At 31.6% G+C, this 21,596-nt stretch overlaps 3 protein-coding genes across 6 annotated transcripts; 1 reads left to right on the forward strand and 2 right to left on the reverse strand.

Annotated features, from left to right (window-relative positions):
* Window positions 1-560: 560 nt before the first annotated feature.
* Window positions 561-4,581, reverse strand: LOC111291150 (LIM domain-containing protein WLIM1-like). Its single transcript, XM_022882772.2, has 5 exons — window positions 4,311-4,581; window positions 1,952-2,048; window positions 1,806-1,846; window positions 1,581-1,667; window positions 561-1,189 (listed from the first exon to the last, which is right to left on the reverse strand). Exons 1-5 carry the CDS (start codon window positions 4,446-4,448, stop codon window positions 983-985), a joined length of 570 nt encoding a protein of 189 aa, XP_022738507.1. The 5' UTR covers window positions 4,449-4,581; the 3' UTR covers window positions 561-982.
* Window positions 4,582-9,498: 4,917 nt separating this feature from the next.
* LOC111290569 (succinate dehydrogenase subunit 7B, mitochondrial-like) lies at window positions 9,499-11,970 on the reverse strand. Of its 2 annotated transcripts, none has more exons than XM_022881918.2 (4): window positions 11,809-11,970; window positions 11,618-11,689; window positions 10,800-10,902; window positions 9,499-9,761 (listed from the first exon to the last, which is right to left on the reverse strand). In XM_022881918.2, the coding sequence occupies exons 1-4, from the start codon at window positions 11,863-11,865 to the stop codon at window positions 9,679-9,681; spliced, it is 315 nt and encodes a 104-aa protein (XP_022737653.2). In that variant the 5' UTR covers window positions 11,866-11,970; the 3' UTR covers window positions 9,499-9,678. The 2 variants fall into 2 exon arrangements, with proteins under 2 accessions (XP_022737653.2, XP_022737654.2); XM_022881919.2 differs by having other exon boundaries at window positions 11,618-11,686; window positions 11,809-11,968.
* Window positions 11,971-12,202: 232 nt separating this feature from the next.
* On the forward strand, window positions 12,203-21,103 carry LOC111290567 (Putative thiol-disulfide oxidoreductase DCC). Of its 3 annotated transcripts, XR_016346513.1 has the most exons (10): window positions 12,203-12,399; window positions 12,629-12,777; window positions 12,910-13,017; window positions 18,066-18,122; window positions 18,737-18,802; window positions 18,932-18,992; window positions 19,322-19,368; window positions 20,058-20,122; window positions 20,342-20,375; window positions 20,509-21,103. XR_016346513.1 is itself a non-coding variant. In XM_089768331.1 (9 exons), exons 1-8 carry the CDS (start codon window positions 12,243-12,245, stop codon window positions 20,094-20,096), a joined length of 684 nt encoding a protein of 227 aa, XP_089624457.1. In that variant the 5' UTR covers window positions 12,203-12,242; the 3' UTR covers window positions 20,097-20,122; window positions 20,342-21,103. The 3 variants fall into 3 exon arrangements, 2 of the variants coding, with proteins under 2 accessions (XP_089624457.1, XP_022737652.2); XM_089768331.1 differs by having other exon boundaries at window positions 20,342-21,103; XM_022881917.2 differs by lacking the exons at window positions 20,342-20,375; window positions 20,509-21,103 and having other exon boundaries at window positions 12,204-12,399; window positions 20,058-20,323.
* Window positions 21,104-21,596: the final 493 nt, after the last annotated feature.

Here is a 21,596-nt window from a genome sequence, read left to right on the forward strand (position 1 = left end):
AAATAAACTTGTTTAAACCTGCCCGAAGAAATTATGTACCAGACAAAGTCCAAAATATAAATAAATCTTTTGTTGCTTGAAAAAAACTGTTAGTCTACCTGAAATGCCACCATTTGCATTATCTGATTCTTTGAATTGTTATTTCAACTTTCTTGTTGTCCTTGATTTTAGTTCTTTTTTTCTTTAGTTAACCAATGAACCTGATAAAACACATGTAAATTAATTAATAAGGAAGACTACAATGAAGGATAACCACGTGTGTTTATTTTATAAATAAAAGAACATTGTTAATCCAAGTCAGGGTCCTGATCATATTTGTATCAGAAAACTACTAGATGATGCTTCGTTTGGGAATTGCTATAAAGAAAAAAGATACTTATCATGGACCAGAAGTGATATCTAATAGGTTTAGGATTCAAATCTAAATACTTGCAATATCTTTAGCTATTCTCGGACTACAACCTCCCATGTACTAAAAGAAGTACCTTAAGGCAAAAACCTCTGTAACCAAAAAAGATGCATACCATAAAACAAATTCCTCCACAGGTGAAAAGCATTAATGATTCAAGCCATGCTTGTTATTTCCCAGCCAAAGGAATTACTGAAGTTTACATGACTAATAATTTTTGATGGTATATACTGCAGCACCGTCACTAGAAAAGAAAAGCAACATGGATCACCAAAATGAGAGCTATTAGATAAAGGCTCAAAACACATCAATCTTCAAACCAAAGATCTAACATGATATTTCTTGGGATATATCAACATAGTTTATTGAGAAGGACAGAACACCAACTTTCCACTTCATACGTCAACTCAAAACTCACACAAAAACTTTTATCAACAAACTCAGACTCTTCTGCTGACTATTTCTCCCTGACGACAAATGACATATACTAAATAGGAAGTAAACCCAACAACAGCTCTTCTATGCATCAAATGTTGAAATCTGGTTCTTGCTTGGAAACAGGATTCCTCCTAGCTAGGCCACAGTGTTCTCAGTCACCTCCTTGACTTCTTCATGCTTGTCAAGTTGGCTGAAGTTCCCCTTCTGTTTGAACAGTTGATTGTGGTGATGCCTACAGTATAGACGATGTTCATGGGCTATGTAGTTAGATGGGCTGATCACACAGCCTCCATGGGTGCACCTGAAACAAACCTTATGATAGCAAGTGCCATCGACCGCCACCTGAAGATAGAGGAAACAATTGGGGTTAGAACAACCAGCAAACTCCAACTATGAAATAATTTTCATAATGTAGATCAGAGTTTATATGATTAGAGGCATTGTTTAGTCTGAGCGTTATAGAAATTAAAAAGAATTCCATTTTTTTTATTAGGATAAGATTCAATAGTCTGTTATTGATCGGCCTATAATTTTTTTAATCAGTTATTTTAAAAACAACATGTTGACAATTAAGAGGAACGAAAATCTACAAATTAAATCTTATTATATCTGTCAATAAAATTGAAAGGAGGCATTTCTATGTACATATGGGAAGAAGTCTTTAGCAGTTATGGTTGCAACTTTAGGCTGCATTTGGTGATAGCAATTAATGATTTAAATTTGCAATGAATACCTTTTCAATTGGGTAAACAGTTTTCTTACAAGCGACACATTTGTCTTGAGTTCCAGCAAACAGTCTCGAAACTCTGCTGTTGGTGACCTGCAGAATTCCAGTGAGAACAAGTAACAACTTACGTATAACATGACCTCAATGATCAAGTGTGGTAGTATGATTTAAGAGCTAAAAATAATTTCTATGACTTGGAAATGAATTGTGCAACATAAGACAGTGAGGCACCTGGTCCGTTGATCGGTCTACCCTAACAGTTTTTCGAGTTCCTGGCAAAGAGAAAGTAAACAAAATATCCTATCAATTTGGCTTTCGAAACGGAGATAAGAGGTAAGTAAATAAGTGTAAAAGCAATTCAATAGCAAGTTAAGAACCTTCAAAACTTTTATCCAAACTGCCAGTCATCTTAAACAATTGATCGAAGTGAGGCTTGCAATACAAGACGCCCTCAAAGGAGCTATAATTACTTAGCTGCAAATTTGTAGGAAAGGATGAGCAAACAACTTATAGGACACAAAATCAAAGGCAGCCAACTAAAGAAAAGAAGCAATATAACTTCATGTTTTAAATACTGCAACATCAACGCCTAGCAAATAGGGATCTCAATGGCCAGGGTATGGGGTAGGTAAAGAATTTCCCATCCTTCAAATCTATCTCAATTTCCATCCTCACATATATTTAATATATTTAATGGGCATAGATAATTCCTATACTATAAGTTTTTTAAAAAATAAAAATAAAACTTTTTTTTCTAATTTTTTTTTAATTTTTAACTTATATATTTAGGTAATTATATATATTAATATACTTTTTTAATAAAATATATTAATTTTAATTAATCTAAAATAATAATTTATATTATTTAATAAAAAATTTATTTATTATTTATATATATATATATATAAGATATCGTATGCGACGAGTGTGCGATGAGTGCTATATTATCATCTTCGTATATGTATCTAATAAAAATTTAAAATTATACACATTTTCATCCTTATAATTTTATATCCATCCCTATCTCCATTAGATAAAAAAATATGTTCCCATTAGATATGGATAAAATTAACATCCTATCTAGCAAAGACTTGAGAATCATTGAGGAAACTATATGTTCACACCAGTAATAGTATTTCTAAGTGAATGCCCAAAAGGCATAAAAACAGGCCTCTGCACAAGAAAGAAAACAATGATTGTAACATAAACATGAAAGTGCTAATAAATATGCTCATGTTTCAGATTACACAATCTCGGATATATATATATTTTTCTGATCATCATTTGCATTGTCACATCCAATTTAGGAATACCATGGCTACAAGTTTTCATATTCAAGTAGACAAGATACTTGAATGAACAAGTTAAAAGGCCGTAGTCAAGAAATTAATTCACGGATTGGGAAACTCTTCCACTGTTGTTGCGGTTAGTCCTGAAAAAAGGGCATTCATCTTACACTATCCAATATTTTCACAAATATGATTCTACGGTTAAATACAGGAAAAGGGTCAAAGATTCCAAATCATGTCCGTTGTTCGCTTGATTCCCAAAGAAAAAAAATGCTTATATCCAATAAAACATAGATCGTCATTAATGATGGCTGGTGCGACCATATCATAAACCCGTACTCTAGAGACAAATTCTTTATGCTGTAATAACTGATAACTGATCACTGCTCGGCCATTTTTTACCTCATGCTTCAATGTTTTTGGAACAATTTAATCACTATTCTGTGTGATTCCAGCAAGAATGTAATTTTTTTTTCTTTTCGTTTGTCCACTTACTCCCTACAAATAAATTAAGGAGATTACTCTTTCATAAAGATTGATCTCAAGGCCTATTGGAGACTTGAATTATCAGCTTCATTGGATTTTCCTCAAACTAAAAGGAAAAATGTTTCCAGCAATGCCACTGAAATTAGGTTCCTCAGCTGTATATACCAACTGTAGAGGGGGAGAGATCTCAATTTTCTAAAGAGAAGAGAAATGAAGAAACTTATTTTTTTTTTTCTGCCACTTCTACTGACATCAAATTTAGAATTTGATGTCTTGAGAACCTTTCCTGTGACTACTAGAAACAGGTGACTGTATGATTGTTGGGGTTTGGCTATAGTGTTTTATGATTTTACAGCATCTTTCACCTTTATTTTTTTATAGCAGTTTCCCTTATGAATTCCATATGGCTCAAGGGAATTAATGTATAGGAAATCCTATATAATCTCAATTCGCTTCCAAATTCTGGTAAGCTTTTCTTTAAAAAGTAATTTAAATCAGAAAAAATTGATAACCTACTCGGTAGACCTGCCCTTCAACACCATGAAAACTGATCAGATCTCAAACCATAATTTATCAGTTTGCAGGAGCTTTGATTAATAGGCATAAAACTACAATAACTATGAAAAGTCTTTGATACCAAGAATAACATGGAAGTTGGATCAACGTTCTTAGTTGAAGATTCTTTAAGAAATCTGTCTACATATCATCAATCAATAAGGACACAAAGGATTGATAAAAACTCGAGCCCTGTAAGCTACAAATGAAGCCAAAACCCAGATATACAAATCCATAATTAAGCAGAGAAACAACAAAAGGCAAAACAAAAAATTAACAAAAATTAGACATGTTCAAATTAAAAGAAGCATCACCAAATACATTGACAAAAGTCAACTAAAGCTGTGAGTGTCTATATATATCAAGGAAAGATAAAGATTGCTGATATGAATAAAAAAGATTTTACCTTAAGGGTACCCTTGCAATGGTGACACCTGAAACAAGCTTTGTGATAAACTTTGTTGTCAGCAGTGAGTTGATCAACCAAGTAAACAGTTTTTTCACATGCCTCACACTTCTGGGTAGTCCCTCCAAAGGGTGCCATACTCTTTCAGATCGTTCCTTTCAATCCCCCACCAACCAGAAACTGTTTACACTGCAAAATTCAGTAGCTTTATTGATGTTAAGCCAAGAGCAAAGGGCAGAAGAGGAGACTTTTTCTGTTTCCAAACAAAAACTCCTTTGACTGACCGTTTCCTTTTATTTTATAAATTTGTGCCTGTCAAAATTATTGTGTATGCAGTTAGAGCTCAGAGATATTGAGGTTGGTCTTTGCGTAGACTTTTTGACCAATAACATGTGCTAGCTGTCCACGTTTGAGGATAAAATAGTAATTTATTTTAATGAATTTACCATAATTTCCTCGTCTTGGACAGGTGTCGGTTGCGTTTGCTAACAGTGAATTACTTAAAGTTCTTCAGATCGATCTAATATGCAGATCAATTCGAACAGAATCGCGCTTCTTTCGGACTTAGGAAATCTTTGTACCACCCTCTCGAAAAGCGCGTGCGTCCCATTCCTCTGTTTCTTTGTTGGCTGGACAATTAGAGAATAATGGGATAAAATGTAAATTTATTATTTTATTTATGTGAATGTGAATGGTTTAAATTTACAATTAATTTTTTAAAATTTATCATTATATTTTTAATTTTAAAATAATTTATTATCATACTTTTAATTTTGACACAAATTTGATTAAAATATAATAATTATCTGTTTTAAAATTCAAATACAATTTAAAAACTATAATTTTTTCATCATATTTTTATTTTTGGTATAAATTAGAAACCGTGTTTTTATGAAATTAATTGGAAACTTCAACTGTCAATATCTATAAATAAATTATAACTTTTTTCTTCTTTAAACAAATGTGTGAAAATTAAAAGGTTAAATGAAGTATAACATTCGTTTATGAATTCTTTTTGTCTTATAAATTCATAATCCTCCAACCTAAAGCATCTCTTACCATTTGAGAAGATTTTGTTTTCAACATTTATATGAAAATTTTATAGAGTTTCTTAGGAATTAGCGATCCAAGATAATTTACATTTTTTAATTAAATGCTAAACGAAATCATCAAAGCTCTCTTTGCAACAGTTATCAAGCAAGAAACAAAAGAAAAAAATTAAAAAATAAAGATCCATCAATAGCAAAAAGAATGAGAACACCTGTAAATTTAATTTTTTTTTTTATTTTGATTTCACTTTAATTTTTAATTTTTTAATTGTCTGATTTGAATCTTTAATCTTTTAAAATATTTCATTTTGGTCTTTCATCTATGTTGTAACTTATTTGGCATGCGATGTGGACATTTTCTTGACATGCCAAGTGGATTTTTTTTTCAATTTTTAATGAAACAATGTGACAAAATAATAAAAATGAAACAGTTTTAAGGGACCTAAACGGAATATGCTAAGGATTAAAGTGGAATCAAAATAAAAAATTAAAAGCCATGGATAAAATTTACCTTAATTTATATGAGACTTCCTTTGGTGTTTTTTAATTGGGAAAATGATTCTCCAGCAATTGTTTCCCCATTCTGATTGAATGATTAGAGATGTACTTTTATATTGAAATTCAACTTAAATTCAATCAAATATTCAAATTCGATTTAATAAGTTTAATTTTATTTGATAAGATTATAAATAAAAACATTAAATATTATATTTTTGTTATTTAGTTATATATATTAAAAATAATAATTTATTTGATTTAGATATTAAAACACTTGAATATGGTTTAACTTTTTATTCAGTTAGTTAAAATTTATTTAAATATTGAATAAATGAGCTATAGCTTATCTCGAATAGCTGCAGCTTGACTTAGTTGTATCATATGGGCAACTAAGTCAATCCATTTTCCCACGAGATTGTTCCTCACTAAAAAAATCCTTCAGAGGCGGTGTTTGGACGAGGTCATGGAGCAAGTGAGAATACACAGAATGATGAATGGTAAATAGTATATGAATTGTCACCGTAAATAGGTGGGGAGATATTCTTTTCTTGTACAGGGTCTTGTGGGTCATAATGTGAAGTGTTAATGATTCATTCCCAAAATATTTTTTGTCATTATATTATTTAGGTGACAGATAGTGTGCATGAACGATCCAATAACTCAAACCAAGTTATATTATACTATTTAAAAAAATAATAATAATTAAAAAAGCATCTCGTTCTCTTTTGCTATTATTAGCTGCTAAAATTATTCAACTAGATTTGTCTAATGTTAATGTATCATTTTCTGGAAAAAAGAGGGTTTACAATCAATTACATTTGAATGGTTTTAGCCGCTTGATGCATTAACATCAGTGATTTTTTCTCAATTAGTAATTAATTGAATTTGATTATTTTCTAGATTGATTTCACGCTCATCCTGCCGTCTCAGTGGTAGAAAAATAGTTGAAAATCAAAGCAAATTAGTAGTTATCCAATTAATTTTAGAAAATTTAATTGATTATTAATTTTTTATTGGAAATCGTCAAAATTTTAATTATTTTAATTCTCTCTACTTTAACTAATTTAATTTCTGAACAGAACCAGAACCTTAAAAAAGAAAAGACTTTCTCTATTCTTCTTCACATTTATGTTTTTTTTTTTCCTTGCTTATTTTACAAAAATTTACGAACTCAACTTAACAATAGCAACCCAAAAAAGAGCCCGATGGGATGTGATGGCCTCTTTTTCTTTCTCTGGGCAATCTGAGCATTGCCCCATTATCTTTTCCATCCAATGCCAATAGTGGCCAGGTCTTAATTCTTTTTCTCTCTTTTGGAGGCCACAACTAAAGTTGAAGAGATTCAGTGTCTGCTTTTCACTTGGCCATGAAAAGTCCTTGTTGATAGCCATCTATCTCATATTCTAGACACCAATGCCAAAAACAAACACAAGTTAGTAGAGCTGTACCCAACAATTTCTACTTTTTTTGGGACTGAGAAAATAATTGTGTAAATGTTGCCCTACCATTTTTACAAGTGTTTTTTTTTTTCCACATTCTGGCAACTCTGTTGAAAAATGATCAATCATTAAGGAAAGTAATTAAGTTTTCAAAATTGGCAACCATGCTACCAGCTTGGGAAGTCTTCTTCATGATGCCAAAACCTAAGGAGATTCAAAAGTTTCAGCTATGATAAATTGCTAGCCAATGTATCCATTATTCTTATTATAAAAGATTTCTGGGTTTCTAAATCTAAGCAAAATCCAGCTGACTTGTAAATTAATTTATGCTATATATCCAAGCAACTTTATAGAACAAACTCCAGTCACGAATAGGGGAATCTGAAGTTACTCTGGCTTGAATGGTGCTGGCGTTATGATAACTCGGCTATTTTTAAGTCTAATAAATTTGATAGTTTTAGACATTAAAAAAATATAAAAGTATTACAATTTAAAATTTTGATAGATTTGATAAAAATAAAAAAATATTTTACATTTCATTGTTAATATGAATTATAACATGATAATTTTTATATTTTACATTAAATAAATACAACAAAAATACAACAAAAAAGAAATGTTAAATGAGTTGGATAACTAATAACATAATTAGATTGGATATGATGTGAGCTGTATTTGACACAACTCTTTGCTATAATTATGGGCCGTGTCATGCGCAACTCATATACTTGTGATATGCTAAACTAAATATTTTAGCTTCATTGAGTTATCACGGCATGACTCGTTAAGAGCCAATGTTAGCACGTGACACACACACAAACACTAATGTGTCATGTTTTTTTAGTTCATAAATATTATAAATGAGTTTAATTTATTGGTTTTTAGTTGAATTTTATGTTATTTTATTCATATGACATATGTTCTTTTATCCTTTTGATACTTTATGTTAATAATTTATAAAAACTAAATTGTTTCATTAAATAAATATTTAAATTATTAGTAGATAAAATTCTAATTTTTTATTTTGATTTATTATTTTTTAAAAAAATCTATTAATATTTATTACTTAAAAATTAGTTATTAAAAAAATCAAGAATAAGACAAAATATATGATATAAATGAATCATCATATGGTGAAAATAAAAATAAAATAATAATGTGGTATCCATTTTTTTTTTTAAATTTAGAACTTTAATATTATTATTTGTTAATTTTTACATATTATTTCAATAAATTCTTTTATCTTTTATTGATAAATATAAATATTTTGTTGAATCATATAAAATTTATGCTTTATGTATTAATTTCATAAATTAATTTTAAAGATAGTTGAAAATCAAAGAAAAAAATTTTCCTAAAAAAAATTATACAAATTTAAAAAACTATAAATGAGCCATGCTTGGCTCAATACAAAAAATAATATCGTGCTAAGTATGGCACGATCCATAAAGTCATGAATCATAAATCCTGTTGAATCATACTCTTACTCTTCATAAACCATACCAGCACAACAAATTACATGATAACATTGAATCAACGCAACCCATTTACACTGAACTAATTTTTTAATGACAGCCGTGCCCGACACCTCTAATTCAGATACACGAACTGCCAAACCTATCTCACACAGATATAGGGACTGTCAGACCTGTCTAACCGAGATCGCATTCTTGCATGATAATTCATTCATTTTCAAGCCATAGTTGGTAAGCCAAAGTGGGCAGCAACCTACAAAGAACCATCTTGAGGGCAACTCAATCAACACAATTCAAATTAATAAAACCTGCTTCTTTAATGGAAGTTATTATTTTATATATATATATATTTTTAAATCTTCTTGATTTTGTCTGACAACCATCCAATATTTTTTTTTTCTTAAAAATAAAAAAGGAGAATTCACATGAATTTACATGACAACATCTCAAAACCTAAATTTTGCATGATAGTACCTAGTTACATTAATATATAAAACATAAATGCGATAAAAGTAGAATGAAATCATATCTTATGGGTTGATATCATGTGGAAAACCCATCCACCACTTTTCTTGTTCCACCTCTCCAACTAGTACCCAGCAGCACCGTTTTGGATGTTTCCTTTATGCCACAGTGCATAGTTACCCCTATACTGGAGCGATTTTCTAAAATAATTGGAATCATCATAAAAGAAAATTATTTGACAGATTTTATGAAAGATGAGAACTTGATTGAAATCTGCTGAGTAGGGTCTTGCATTCAAGAATGTCACAGCAGCACATTTTATTTTGCTTATTTATCGATGAGGCAAAGTCACTAAATGGCTAAAATATTGCTGCCAAAACAAAATCAAACACTAAGTCGTACACTTTTCCCTTTTGGCAGAGAAGCAAAAACATGCACAGCCTCATTCACTTCCACTAGCAGCCTTTGCCTGGTTCCGAGTTTCTTCTCGCATTACTGCCTTGACATAAATTTCATAGCAACAACCTGAAACAAACAAACGTAATAACATCATACAAGAAGTTTAGTCACAGATGCTTGACTGTTTGTCTTACACAGCGATGCATAAACCTTATTTTTCTTCTCCAAGTGAGGTTTAGTAAGGATATTGGTTTAATGTCTCCCACTTCTCACCGTTTATTTTGAAATTATAGACTAACAATTCATGACAGATCTCTCTAACTCAATTTCAGACATAAAATGGACAAAGCTGCAAGTTTAGGACTATAGTTTCTTTTTTTTTTTTTTTTTTTTTCCTTTTTCAAAGCTGAAGGCGATTAATTAAGAAAAATAAAAACAGACAGTATAAACAAAAGGCGAGAGAAGAACTTGAGTATCAATGTTCAATGATAAAATGCCAATGAAATGAAGTTGAATATTCATCACAAATTTGAAAACAATCATTCATTAGTTGTATCAACCCCCAAATCTCTATGATTTAGCAGCATTACATTTCCTTCTGTTCTCATTCAGGGACCAGAACAATTTTACTCTAGAAATTGCAAAGCTAACTATCTAATCAATCAAATTTATTATGATCAATTCAGCATGCTTTATTTGTTGGGTTTGTCCATAATTTCACAATTTCCATTAAATATGGGGGAAGCGGAAAAAAGGAAGGGGGGAGTAGCTATTAACACAATGAATCCTTAAAATCTAGCTATTGGCAATGAGAGGATATATCACCACATAGGTTATATACTTTCAAAATTAAGTTTTTAAATGATTTACTACATTTTTTTTGTTTCAAGCTTTTTTTCCTTCCAAGAAAGAAGGGGAAAGTGAAAATTAAAAAAAACAAAAGAAAGAACATTTCCAGTCATTACAACATTGAAGTGTAATGTCCAAATTCACCCAAAATCAATTCGAACCATTATAAATATTAGAGACATATTTGGAACAAATCTAAAAAACATATGAAACATGAGGACTATAGAAAATCAAACCCAACTTCTTATGGAGTTATCCATACATAATAAAACTCAAGAAGCAAATCGTTCAACTTATAGCAAATGCTAGCTTTACCTGCTACAACAACAATTGTCAGAACATCCCCGATTCTCTTCAGTCGCCACACACTCTTCTTATAAGATTTAAATCGTCTTAAAGAAGGGTCCTTTGCCAAGAGCTGCAAGGCGTATTCCACATCAACATGGTATCAAGTATGGCACAACAGCATCACATGTAAGAACATATACATAAGTAGGGATCCACTTACACTTTTTTGGACCCTTGGATCAAAATTAAATCCATAATTTATTTAATCAAAATAGTATTTTTAAATTTAGTAATTTTGATCCAATAGTCCAACAAAGTGTAAAAACTACACTAGTGTAAGTGGATCTCCTCCCCCCCCCCCCCCCCCTCTCTCTCTCTACATATATATACATATAATCACTAATCACTTCTAACCCTCCCCCTCCATGGCAGAAAAAAAAAGAAAAGAAAAGAAAAGAAAAAGGAAACTGTTTAAAGGATTTGATTATATATCAAGAATTTCAAACCAATTCACTCGCAAATGTAACGTCTCACTTGCTAAAAAAAAAAAAACACTTATAAAAAATTGAAAGTTTGAAACCCATGATCAAGGAGAGATAAAAACAAACAAACTTTTTTCAATCTCTTGAAATAATAATTTTTCTAATCTTCACTTCATCTATTGGTATAGGCTCAATTGAAAGAGATAAAATCCTAAAAACTAGATTACCAGCTGACCCAGAAGTACAATTGCAACCCTTTTGCCCAACCAATACGAAATCAAAAGATAAACCAAAAAGAAACAAAAGGGTATATTCTTATCAAGAAAATTGAACTCGGAAAGATACAGAAAAGGGGAAACTCACAGCTTTCTCACGATCCCCAGGTTCCACGTGAAATGCTCGACTTGGCACAGCCAAGGAACCCTCTGTCTTCTGCTTTACTCAGTAAACAAATTTCAGAGAGTTAGATATAGCTATTAAAAAATCAAGCAAAGAACCAATCAAGATCAAATGAAATTATTATACATAAATAAAATGTATAAATGTTTTCACACCTGATAAGAACATCGGAAGCGATTGGCAAGGCCGCCTTTTTGAAGGAAAAAGGCCATTTCTTTGATATTTCAGAGATTTTCAGAGATCAGATTGAAGAAAAAATAAAAATAAAAATTAGCTGCGGGATATATCGAGCGAAGCAGACTGCCAAATGGGCTTTTGCCAAAATAATTTAATAACAAGTTTTTGCATGTATACCCCTACAGTTTTTCATATTATTATTTGTAACCAATATGTTTTTTTTTCTTGATTTTCATCACTTGGGTTGTGGGCTATGACAGTTCTGACGTTGGCTTCCTGAGTTCTTGCCATGTGTTTTTAATATTGGTGAATATGCGGTTGCCACGTGTACAACAGAACCTCGTGGTCGTTTTTAAGGTTGATGAAGAAACGAAGTGACGATTAGAACGGAAAACCCAATATCAAATGCAGTATGGCGTTGAGAGGGGCTGCCGTTGCTGGTGCCTGTGTTGTAAGACAAAGAACCACCCCCATCTCTCCTTTAATTTTCTCAAAATTTCAGAGTACGATTCCATCATTCCCCTTCACATCCTCTTCAAGATTCACATCTTATCCTAACTGCAAAACTGGTAAGGATGCCGTTCACTTTCGTCCTTCTTCTCACTCTTAATTTTGTCATCTATTCTAGTCATGTTTTGTTTGCTGGGTCACTTTTTGATGATCTTTTTTGAGGTTTCATTTTTTTATTATTATTTTTTCTATATATGCATGCTAGTTTTCCATTCATTTTGATTAGCATATTCTTAAAAGGATGTGGGAGTTTGATTTGTTATCAACTTTGGTACATTTTCTTTCCAGGATTTAAGTATCAGATTCGGGCAATACAGGAGGCAACTGCAGATACTACAACATCCCCGAAAGGAAAAGGAGATGATGAACAGAAATCCCCTCAAAATTGGAAGATTAAAATGCTTTATGATGGAGATTGTCCGCTTTGCATGCGTGAGGTATACTCTGAAATGACTACTGTAGGAATTTGGAATACCATACCACTCCATATTTCTTGCTTATGTTTGCTTATGATATATTTGGTGTTCAATAGTTTTTTTTACTCTGTTTACTATTTCTTTTGTTATCAGGTTGATATGCTAAGGGAGAGGAACAAGCAATATGGCACTATCAAGTTTATTGACATAAGTTCTGATGATTATTATGCCGAAGAAAATCAAGGATTGGACTACAAAACTGTATGTTCATGATGTAGATGTTTGTTAATTGTTATGAGAAGTTGACTATTTTGTAGGCAACCTTTTATATTTTTTTTCATGGGTTATTAATCCCTTTTTGATCAATTTCAAATAAGTTTGCCGTCTGTGTGTGATCAGTTTCTAATGCGGAAAATCTAAGAAATAAAATGGTGTAGAAAATTGAGAATAAAACTAAATGTATATTGAAAAATTACTCATAAAAAATTATATAAACACCTTAGGTTTATATACAACTAACTACTTGGTAAACTAGGAAACTAAATCTTCATAAAACTGATTCTATAATTGATGGATTGTCTATCCTAATTTTTTTTCCTTAATTCTAGGGATACAAATACTTAATTCTAGAAATACAAATATAGATATATAGATTACAAGATTACAACAAGTCGTAAATAAATGTTTTCCCACACTCCCCTTCAAGCTGGTGAAAAGGTGTTTTTCCATTTCCAGCTTGGAAATAATTTTTTGAAATGTTGCACTGCTGAGACCTATAGTCAACATATATGCAAATTGACTCTTGGTTGATACATATGGTTTACAAATCAACCCACACTCTAGTTTTTCCTTTATAAAATGCTAGTCTACTTCAATATGTTTTGTTCTGTCATATTGCATAGGATTGTGTGCAATGTGTATTGTAGACTTATTATCATAGTAGAGTCTCATTGGTCCATCCCACTTGATTTTTAAGTCTTCTAGGATAATCTTTAATCATAATAATTCACAAATTCCTTGAGCCATTGCTATGAACTCTGCTTCAGCACTTAATCTTGCCACCACATTTTGTTTTTACTCCTTCAAGTCACAAGATTACCACCTAGGAAAGTGTAATAGCTTGAGGTGGATCTTCTATCAGTTACTGAACTTGCATAATCTGTATTTGTATATGCCTCTAGAACCAAACCTGAATTTCTTTTGAATATGATACATCTCCTAGGATTGACCTTTAAATAGTGCAATACACGAACAGCCTATAGGTGCACTTCTTTAGGACTATGCATAAATTGACTTATCACACTCATAGCAAATGCTATATTAGGTCTAGTATATGAGAGATAAATGAGTTTTCTAACTAATCTTCATTGGCTTCTTTTATGATTAGGATTTATAAGGGTATTTGTAGGTTTACTCGTGAGCTTCCCAGTTTCTTTTGAAAGATCCATCACATATTTCTGTTGTGAGATGAAAATACTATGCCGTGAGTGAGCTACTTCAATTCCTAGAAAGTTCAATCTCTCCAACTCTTTTATCTTAAATTCTCTAGCCAAACATTGTTTTAGAGATTCTCTTTCTTTTTCATCATCTTCAGTTACAACTATCATCAGCATACACTAATAGAACTGTGACTCTCCCTGAATTAGAGTGCTTGATAAATAATGTGTGATCTCCTTGACTCTGCTTGTGTCCCATTGCTAGGATCACTTTTGCAAATCTCCCGAACCAAGCCCTAGGAAACTGTTTAAGGCCGTATAAAACCTTTTTCAGCTTGCATACTTTGTTTGCTTTTAGATAACCTCTAAATCCCAGTGAAACTTTCATATGTATTTCTTCTTCCAAATCATCATGTAGAAAAGTATTTTTTACATCAAATTGTTTAAACTGCCAATTGTAATTTACAACCAATGATAACAAAATCCTAACTGTATTTATCTTGGCAACTGAAGCAAAAGTTTCCTGATAATCCACTCCATAAGTTTGAGTGTAGCCCTTAGCCACCGACATGACTTTATACCTTTCAACAGTACCATCCGCTTTGTATTTTATAGTGAAAATCCATTTACACCCAATTAAATTTTTTCCTTTAGGCAACTTTACCAGTTCCCATGTCTTATTTTTCTCTAAAGTCTCCATTTCTATTTCATGGCTTGTTTCTATTTCTCACTGGATAATGCCTCGGATAAAGTAGTTGGAATAGAAATAGTGTTTAAGCTCATAAGGTAATTTTTGTAGGATGGTGAGAACTTTTTAAATGACACAAAATTAGAGATTAGGGATAGCGGATGCTTAGTACATTCTTTGGTTCCTTTCTTAATGAAAATAAGCAGATTATAATCACTGGTTATAGTTTTAGAAGATTCATGCTCATTTTAAAGAAATAGAGTCAAAGACTGTAGTTACCTCATTTTCAGAATTAGGATAAGATTTTTAGACTTGCACTGGTTTAGGATCTGGAACTTTCCTTCTTGAATACACATGTAATTCCTTCATAGAATCAAGAACAATATTATCTTTTGTCACATCTTTTGTGTTTGGAATGGGTTTAGACTCAAATTTAGTATTTGACTTCGACTCAGAAGAAACAGGTTTAGACTCAGAAAAATTAATGGGTGAAAATGTTGAAGAGAAGGACAAGTCAAGCAAAAAGAAGTCTTTATCCTTATCTTCCATGAATGAAGTCTCCCTTTATAGATAAGGTTGAGTAAAAAATGGTTTACTTTCTTCAAAAGTGACATCTGTAGACACATAGACTTTTTTGGTAGGAGGATGATTGCACTTATACCCTTTTTGAGTTGATGAATACTTCACAAAAAATGCACTTAATTGCTCTAGGATCCAACTTCCCTCTATTATGACTATGAACATGAACAAATGATGTACAACCAACTATCCTAGAGGTTGTTTGTGGTATTAAAGTTGAGATAGAATTGTGATAGTAGTTCCATAGGAGTTTTAAATCCCAAAACCCTTAAAGGTAAACTATTTATAATGTGTGTGACAGTGAGGACAACTTCCCCTAAATAGGATTTGGGTACATTTACTTGAAAAAGTAAAACTCTGGTTGTGGCTAATAAATGATTGTTTTTTCTTTTTGTCACTCCATTTTACTATGGAGTATTAACACAAGATGATTCATGGATAAGCCCCTCTTTTTGAAAATAGGTAGATAAACTCTGGTTAAAATAGTTTGTTGCATTATCAAACCTAAATTTCTTGATTTTCACTTCAAATTGATTTTAGATCATGTTTTGAAAGCTTAAAAACATACTATTGACATCTGATTTGAATTTAAGTAAAAATATCCAAAAGCATAGTAAAATCATCTATGAAAGAAACAAACCATCTTGCACCAGAAATATTAAGAATTGTATAGGGACCCATATGTCACTACGAATCAAGTAAAAAGAAGTAGAACTTCTTTTATCAAGTAAAAGACGAAAATGATAAAGCTTGATTTTGTCTTTATTGGGAGATTTTTCAAAAAGAAATGACAAAGGTAAACTATTCTTGATATTACTTGTGTTGCTTAATGTCTCAAGATAGTATAGTCCGTCAATCTTTTTAGCAAATCCAATCCTCTTCCCCGAACTTTGGTCCTGAAATTCACAATAAGAAGGATAAACAATCACTTTGCAGTTTATGTCTTTGGTAAATTTTTGCCTAGATGTTAGATTTGTAGACAATCCAAGAACATGATGAACATTTTTAAGAACAAACGAGGGATTAATTTGAACATCACCTAATCCTACCATTGTAGTAAGTGAATCATCTGCAACAATAATTTTCTTATTACTAGGACAGATGATATATGTACTAAACTTCTGGAAGGAATGTGTCATATGGTTTGTGGCTCCCGAGTCAATGACCTAAGAATTTGTAATAGGTTGAATCGAGACATTTAATCCATGAGAACCAAAAGCTTTACCTGAACTAGAAACCCTACCCAAGGAACATACCTCATTAGGCCTTTCAAGAGTTTGGAATAGGCTTATTAGTTTCTCATCTCTTTTCTGTCCAATGCTCTTTGTTCTTGAGACTTCTGTAGTACTCCGGTGGTTTTACCAGTTGTTATTTCTTCAAATCAGGTAGTAGTGGCAGATCCTACTATCTCTAGCATAGTTATCTTTTTTAGGACTGAAACGAGTCTTGATGGTAAAAGTTTAACCAGAGATGATTCTAGGCAATGAAAGGCCAAAGAAGGAAAAAATAAAATTGAAGCTATGTTTGGATAAATATTAGTAAAAGAAAGGAAATGAAAGTAAAGGAAAGGAAGGTTTTTTAAAGGAAAGGAAATGATATATATACCCTTTGTTTGGATAGCCAAAATTAATAAAGGAAAAGAAAGTAAAGGAATCCTAACAATCATTGTTTGGTTAAATAATGGAAAGGGAAGGAAATGATTTATTATATTATTTTTTTTCTGATTATAACCTTTGATAATATTTGTTTTTACTGTAACATTTACATGTTTGTGTTAACATATTCCATCTTTTAAATTTTCCTTTATTTCTTCATAAAAATAATTATTAATGAAATTTGTGGAATTCATAAAAATAAGAGAAAAAAATTAGAGATAATAAATTTATTGGTAAATGATGTTTTGTATTCTTAATCTAATTTTGGAGTTCAAAATGATACAGTTTTAATTTAGAGAAATTAATAAGGATATAATAGTCATTTTATGTTTTAAAATTTTTATTCTTTTCCTTTCCCTTCCTTTTCCCCCAATTTGAGGTAATTAAACGATGAAGAAAGTTGAGGGAAACCAAGGGGAGCTAAATATACCTTCCTTTCCTTTATTTTTTTTTAATGTCATATACAAACAAGGGAAAGGATTCCCCATCTCCTTTTGTTTCCTTTCCATTCCTTTCCTTTCTCCCCTTTACCTCAATCCAAACATAGACAGAAAGATTTAACAAGATTTGGTTATAAAGGCCTGAAATAAAATTCAGCAATGAAGGCTGAAAAAATTTTCTTCTCAAGAAGAGCCTAAAGCTTTGATTTCATATGAAAAAACTAAGAGTAAAATTGAATGTATATTGAAAAGCTGCTTATAAAAAATTATACAAGCATCTTAAGTTTATATACAACTAACTATTGAGTAAACTAGGAAGCTAAATCTTCATAAAATTGATCTTATAATTGAGAGATTGTCTATCCTAATTTTTTGTCATTAATTCTAGAGATACAAGTATAAATAGATAAATTACAAGATGACAACCAGTTATAAATGAGTGTTTTCTCACAACTAGGAATATGATTGATATTCAAATATGGAATTTCAATAAGTTCTGTTTTTTGTTTAGGTTATGGGAAGAATTCATGCCATTCTCTCTGATGGAACTGTTGTCACAGATGTCGAGGTGTGACTTTCTTAATTTTAACAATGCTCTAATCGTGGATTGTGAACTTTTTCTTGTTTGTTATTCTAACCTTGTTCTGCAGGTATTGTTAGCCAAATTTGCTGAATGTTGTTATGAGAAAAACATTTGCTAGAGTTATAAATTGTTGGACTGAAATATAAATGAAAGTAAAGGATAAAACTATTGTAATGAAGAGGAAAGAAAAAAAATTCAACTGAGGTATATGAACTTTGAATCTGAAAGTTGCAAGCCAGCATTTCTTTTGATAGTTGGAGTCCTGAATGCTGTTTAGGATGTCGAAGCAGGTTATAATAAGTGATCACTACAGGTTATAATATGTTCAAGCAGTGTACAAGTTTCTATAGGCATACAAGGGGTGCTTACTTGGGCAAGAGGGTTTAATTAAAGTACTATCAAATGCTATTATATTTAACCACAACCTGACCAGAGTATAGTGTTAAGATATCTTTAATTGAAGCTGGTTGCCTTTACCCCTTATTTCCTTCTTTTTTTTTTTTTCCTTTAATGTTACATCTGCTTTTTTATGGATTGGGGAGCACAGTGGACAGGACGATACAATTTAAAGCATTATTTATGCTACTGATGATTTGCAGGCATTTAGAAAATTGTATGAGCAAGTTGGTCTTGGATGGGTTTATGCCATTACCAAATATGAACCTGTAAGCTTATTCTTTCTTATATTACTTGTAGTTCCAGTGATTTGCTACTGTCTTTCAGAAACTTGTAGTTTCAGGAAAAATAAAGATTTTCCTTGTACATCAGTGGCTAATGCATGCCATAATCCGCAGATTGCAACAATTGCTGATTCCATCTATGGTGTTTGGGCTAAATATCGTCTTCAAATTACTGGTAAACATATGCTGCATTTAAAATTCTGTATTCTATCTCCTTTCAGTTTCATTCAGGCCAAAAAATGAAAATTGAAATTCTGAGTCTCTGTTCTTAGCTTCCGTTGCCAAGTATAGTTAATTTGTACAGTTAATATTTGGTTACAGAATTGCACCATCATACTAACCTACATGTCAAAATCTGTCGCCTTTTGAAATTAAAGCATTGAGAGTGGAAGTTAATGCAATTTTATCTCTAGAATTCTTTATCTTTATGTTAAAAGTTTCAAATGCTGGCTTGTGAGATTTTATAGGGATCTCATGTTTGAAGGATTCCTGTTCTTGTTTCAGGCCGGCCTCCGTTAGAAGAGATCTTGGAGACACGAAGAAAGAACAAGGTATGCATACAGTAACTGTATGAGGTTCCAAGGTTCTATCATGTTGAAAGCAAAATAAATTAGCTGAATAGCATGCATGCATAAGATGTTGGCCTTTTGCTCTATCTCATTACAAGCAAGGTTTTCTTTTTTTGTGTTTGTTTATCATATCAACAAACAGATGTCATTCAAATATATGAATTGATGATTGTTTTGCTTTCCACATTAACTCTTTTTAGATTTTCAGACGTTCCCACCTTTGAAAGTAAAAGTGCGCCAGTCCTCTAACCGTGCCGCTTCTTACAAGTTAAACCTATGCATATGTTTTGACTTTTGAACACCACAGTGTGAAACACTATTGTTGTTGGTGATAACTCATAACTGTGGCAGGAATTTCATGCTATGCTGTGAAGAACCTTTATTTTTAGGCATCAGTTATCAGGTCCTTGTTCTTATGGTGCTTTATATTTAAAAAAATCCCAGTTAACTGAAGTTATGAATTAAAATCCATCTTCCAATCCAGCCTGATGGGCACAAATTTATTTAAACTTCAACCATTATAAGACCATGAAATGAACAAACTGAAAGATATATTAACATTCTGTCCGGTAGGAAGTACAAGAGAAAGATATATCTTGTGATTTTATCATGTTGTGTCCCATGTTTCACAAATGTTTAACTAACTGTTTGGCTTTATTCTTTCCTCACAGGCTGACGTGTGTAATGACAACACCACTTGCAAGATGTGAAGTATCCTATGAATTGCTGATGAAAGGTCTTAATGTAACTAATTTCATACATATCTTTTTCAAACTTTATCCTTATATGACCTCACACTCTTAACTTCCAACACACATACTATTGTCCTTTTGCAAATGGTCACATTCAGTACAAATGTAAATTTTCAATCTTCTGCATATTGTTAATGTAATTGGAATATTCGATTACTCTATAATAAATTCTTGCATTTATACAAGGTTATTCCATTTTGCAGCAAATTTCCTCAGGTATTTGTTAGTAAAGTTCAGGTACATGAAACCAACCTCTCTCCCTTTCATTTTCCCTCCCAATCCCATTCCTTCTTATCAAGCATAATTTAAGTTTCTGAAAGCAAACGTCAGAGCCTTAGATCAGATGATCACCTGGTAGTCTCTATTACAGCCAGATTACTTGTAGTTGTAGAGTGAATATTTCATTTAGCTACAAAAGCTCTGAACAAAAGCCAGAATCCAGTTATTTACCTCACTTTCCAGCGCTTCGAAGGAGTTGCAGAAAACCCAATCATTTTCATCCAGAGTTCTAAGTTTGTCCAAGGTCAGTACTGGTAAAGAAGCAGAGTGAATTGTAGTCGGAAAAGTCAAGAGAAGGCAGGCCACGCATTGGGGCTGCTAAGGTTTCTTGTTTCACAGGCAAAGTCAAGCGCTCTTGATGGATTTGCAATAAAAGGAGAGCACCATAGCTGAGTTTGTTGACATTATAGCTGCATAGACGCCGAGTTCTTTAGCTACATCAGGAGCCCAAGACAGTAATGAATCATAGACAATGGAACTACCTGGTGTCCTTCAGGTGTTGAATTTCACTATCAGCTCTACCAAAGTTCTAGGCCCAACTATTTTGAAGGACTCCAAGCAGGCTTCTAAACTTGGAGCTTGCTTGAAGTCTCCTTCATCAAAGCCATCAGAGATTGGTTCGATGGCGATAGTGCTGTTTGCTTGGTATAAATATTTAGAATGTTAATATAAGTTATATTTTTTAATGTTTTAAAATAAATTTAATTGGAACAAGCTTAAATGAACCTAAGTAGTACAACCAGGCCTTGAACAAGGTTCTAAAGATGTAAGACGGGCCTGTCCCAACCCTGGACATAGTTCAAATCAAGGTTAATATTATAAATGATTTATAAATTGTAGTAAAATATTTAATATAATAAATGAATTTAAAATTTTTTAATATGATACATAAATTATAAATTTTAATTAATATAATTATTTATCTATTTTGGATTATCATTTGAAGTTAATCGTGATAAAAAATGAGTATAACATTAATCAATAAATTTATAATTTATATAATAAATTAAAATTTTTTAAAATTTAAATATCATAATAAATATTTTACTATAATCAAGGAGACATAGCAAGAGAAGACGTATTAAGCAGAGCATGCATAACACTTTCAATCTATAAAACCAGCATTGAAGATTTTATATTTGGACTCACTCAATAGACCATATGCTCAAAACATGGTAC

The sequence above is a fragment of the Durio zibethinus genome, chromosome 11, assembly GCF_047325235.1.
Source record: "Durio zibethinus cultivar Kanyao isolate XHJ-2024 chromosome 11, ASM4732523v1, whole genome shotgun sequence".
NCBI lineage: Eukaryota > Viridiplantae > Streptophyta > Magnoliopsida > Malvales > Malvaceae > Durio > Durio zibethinus.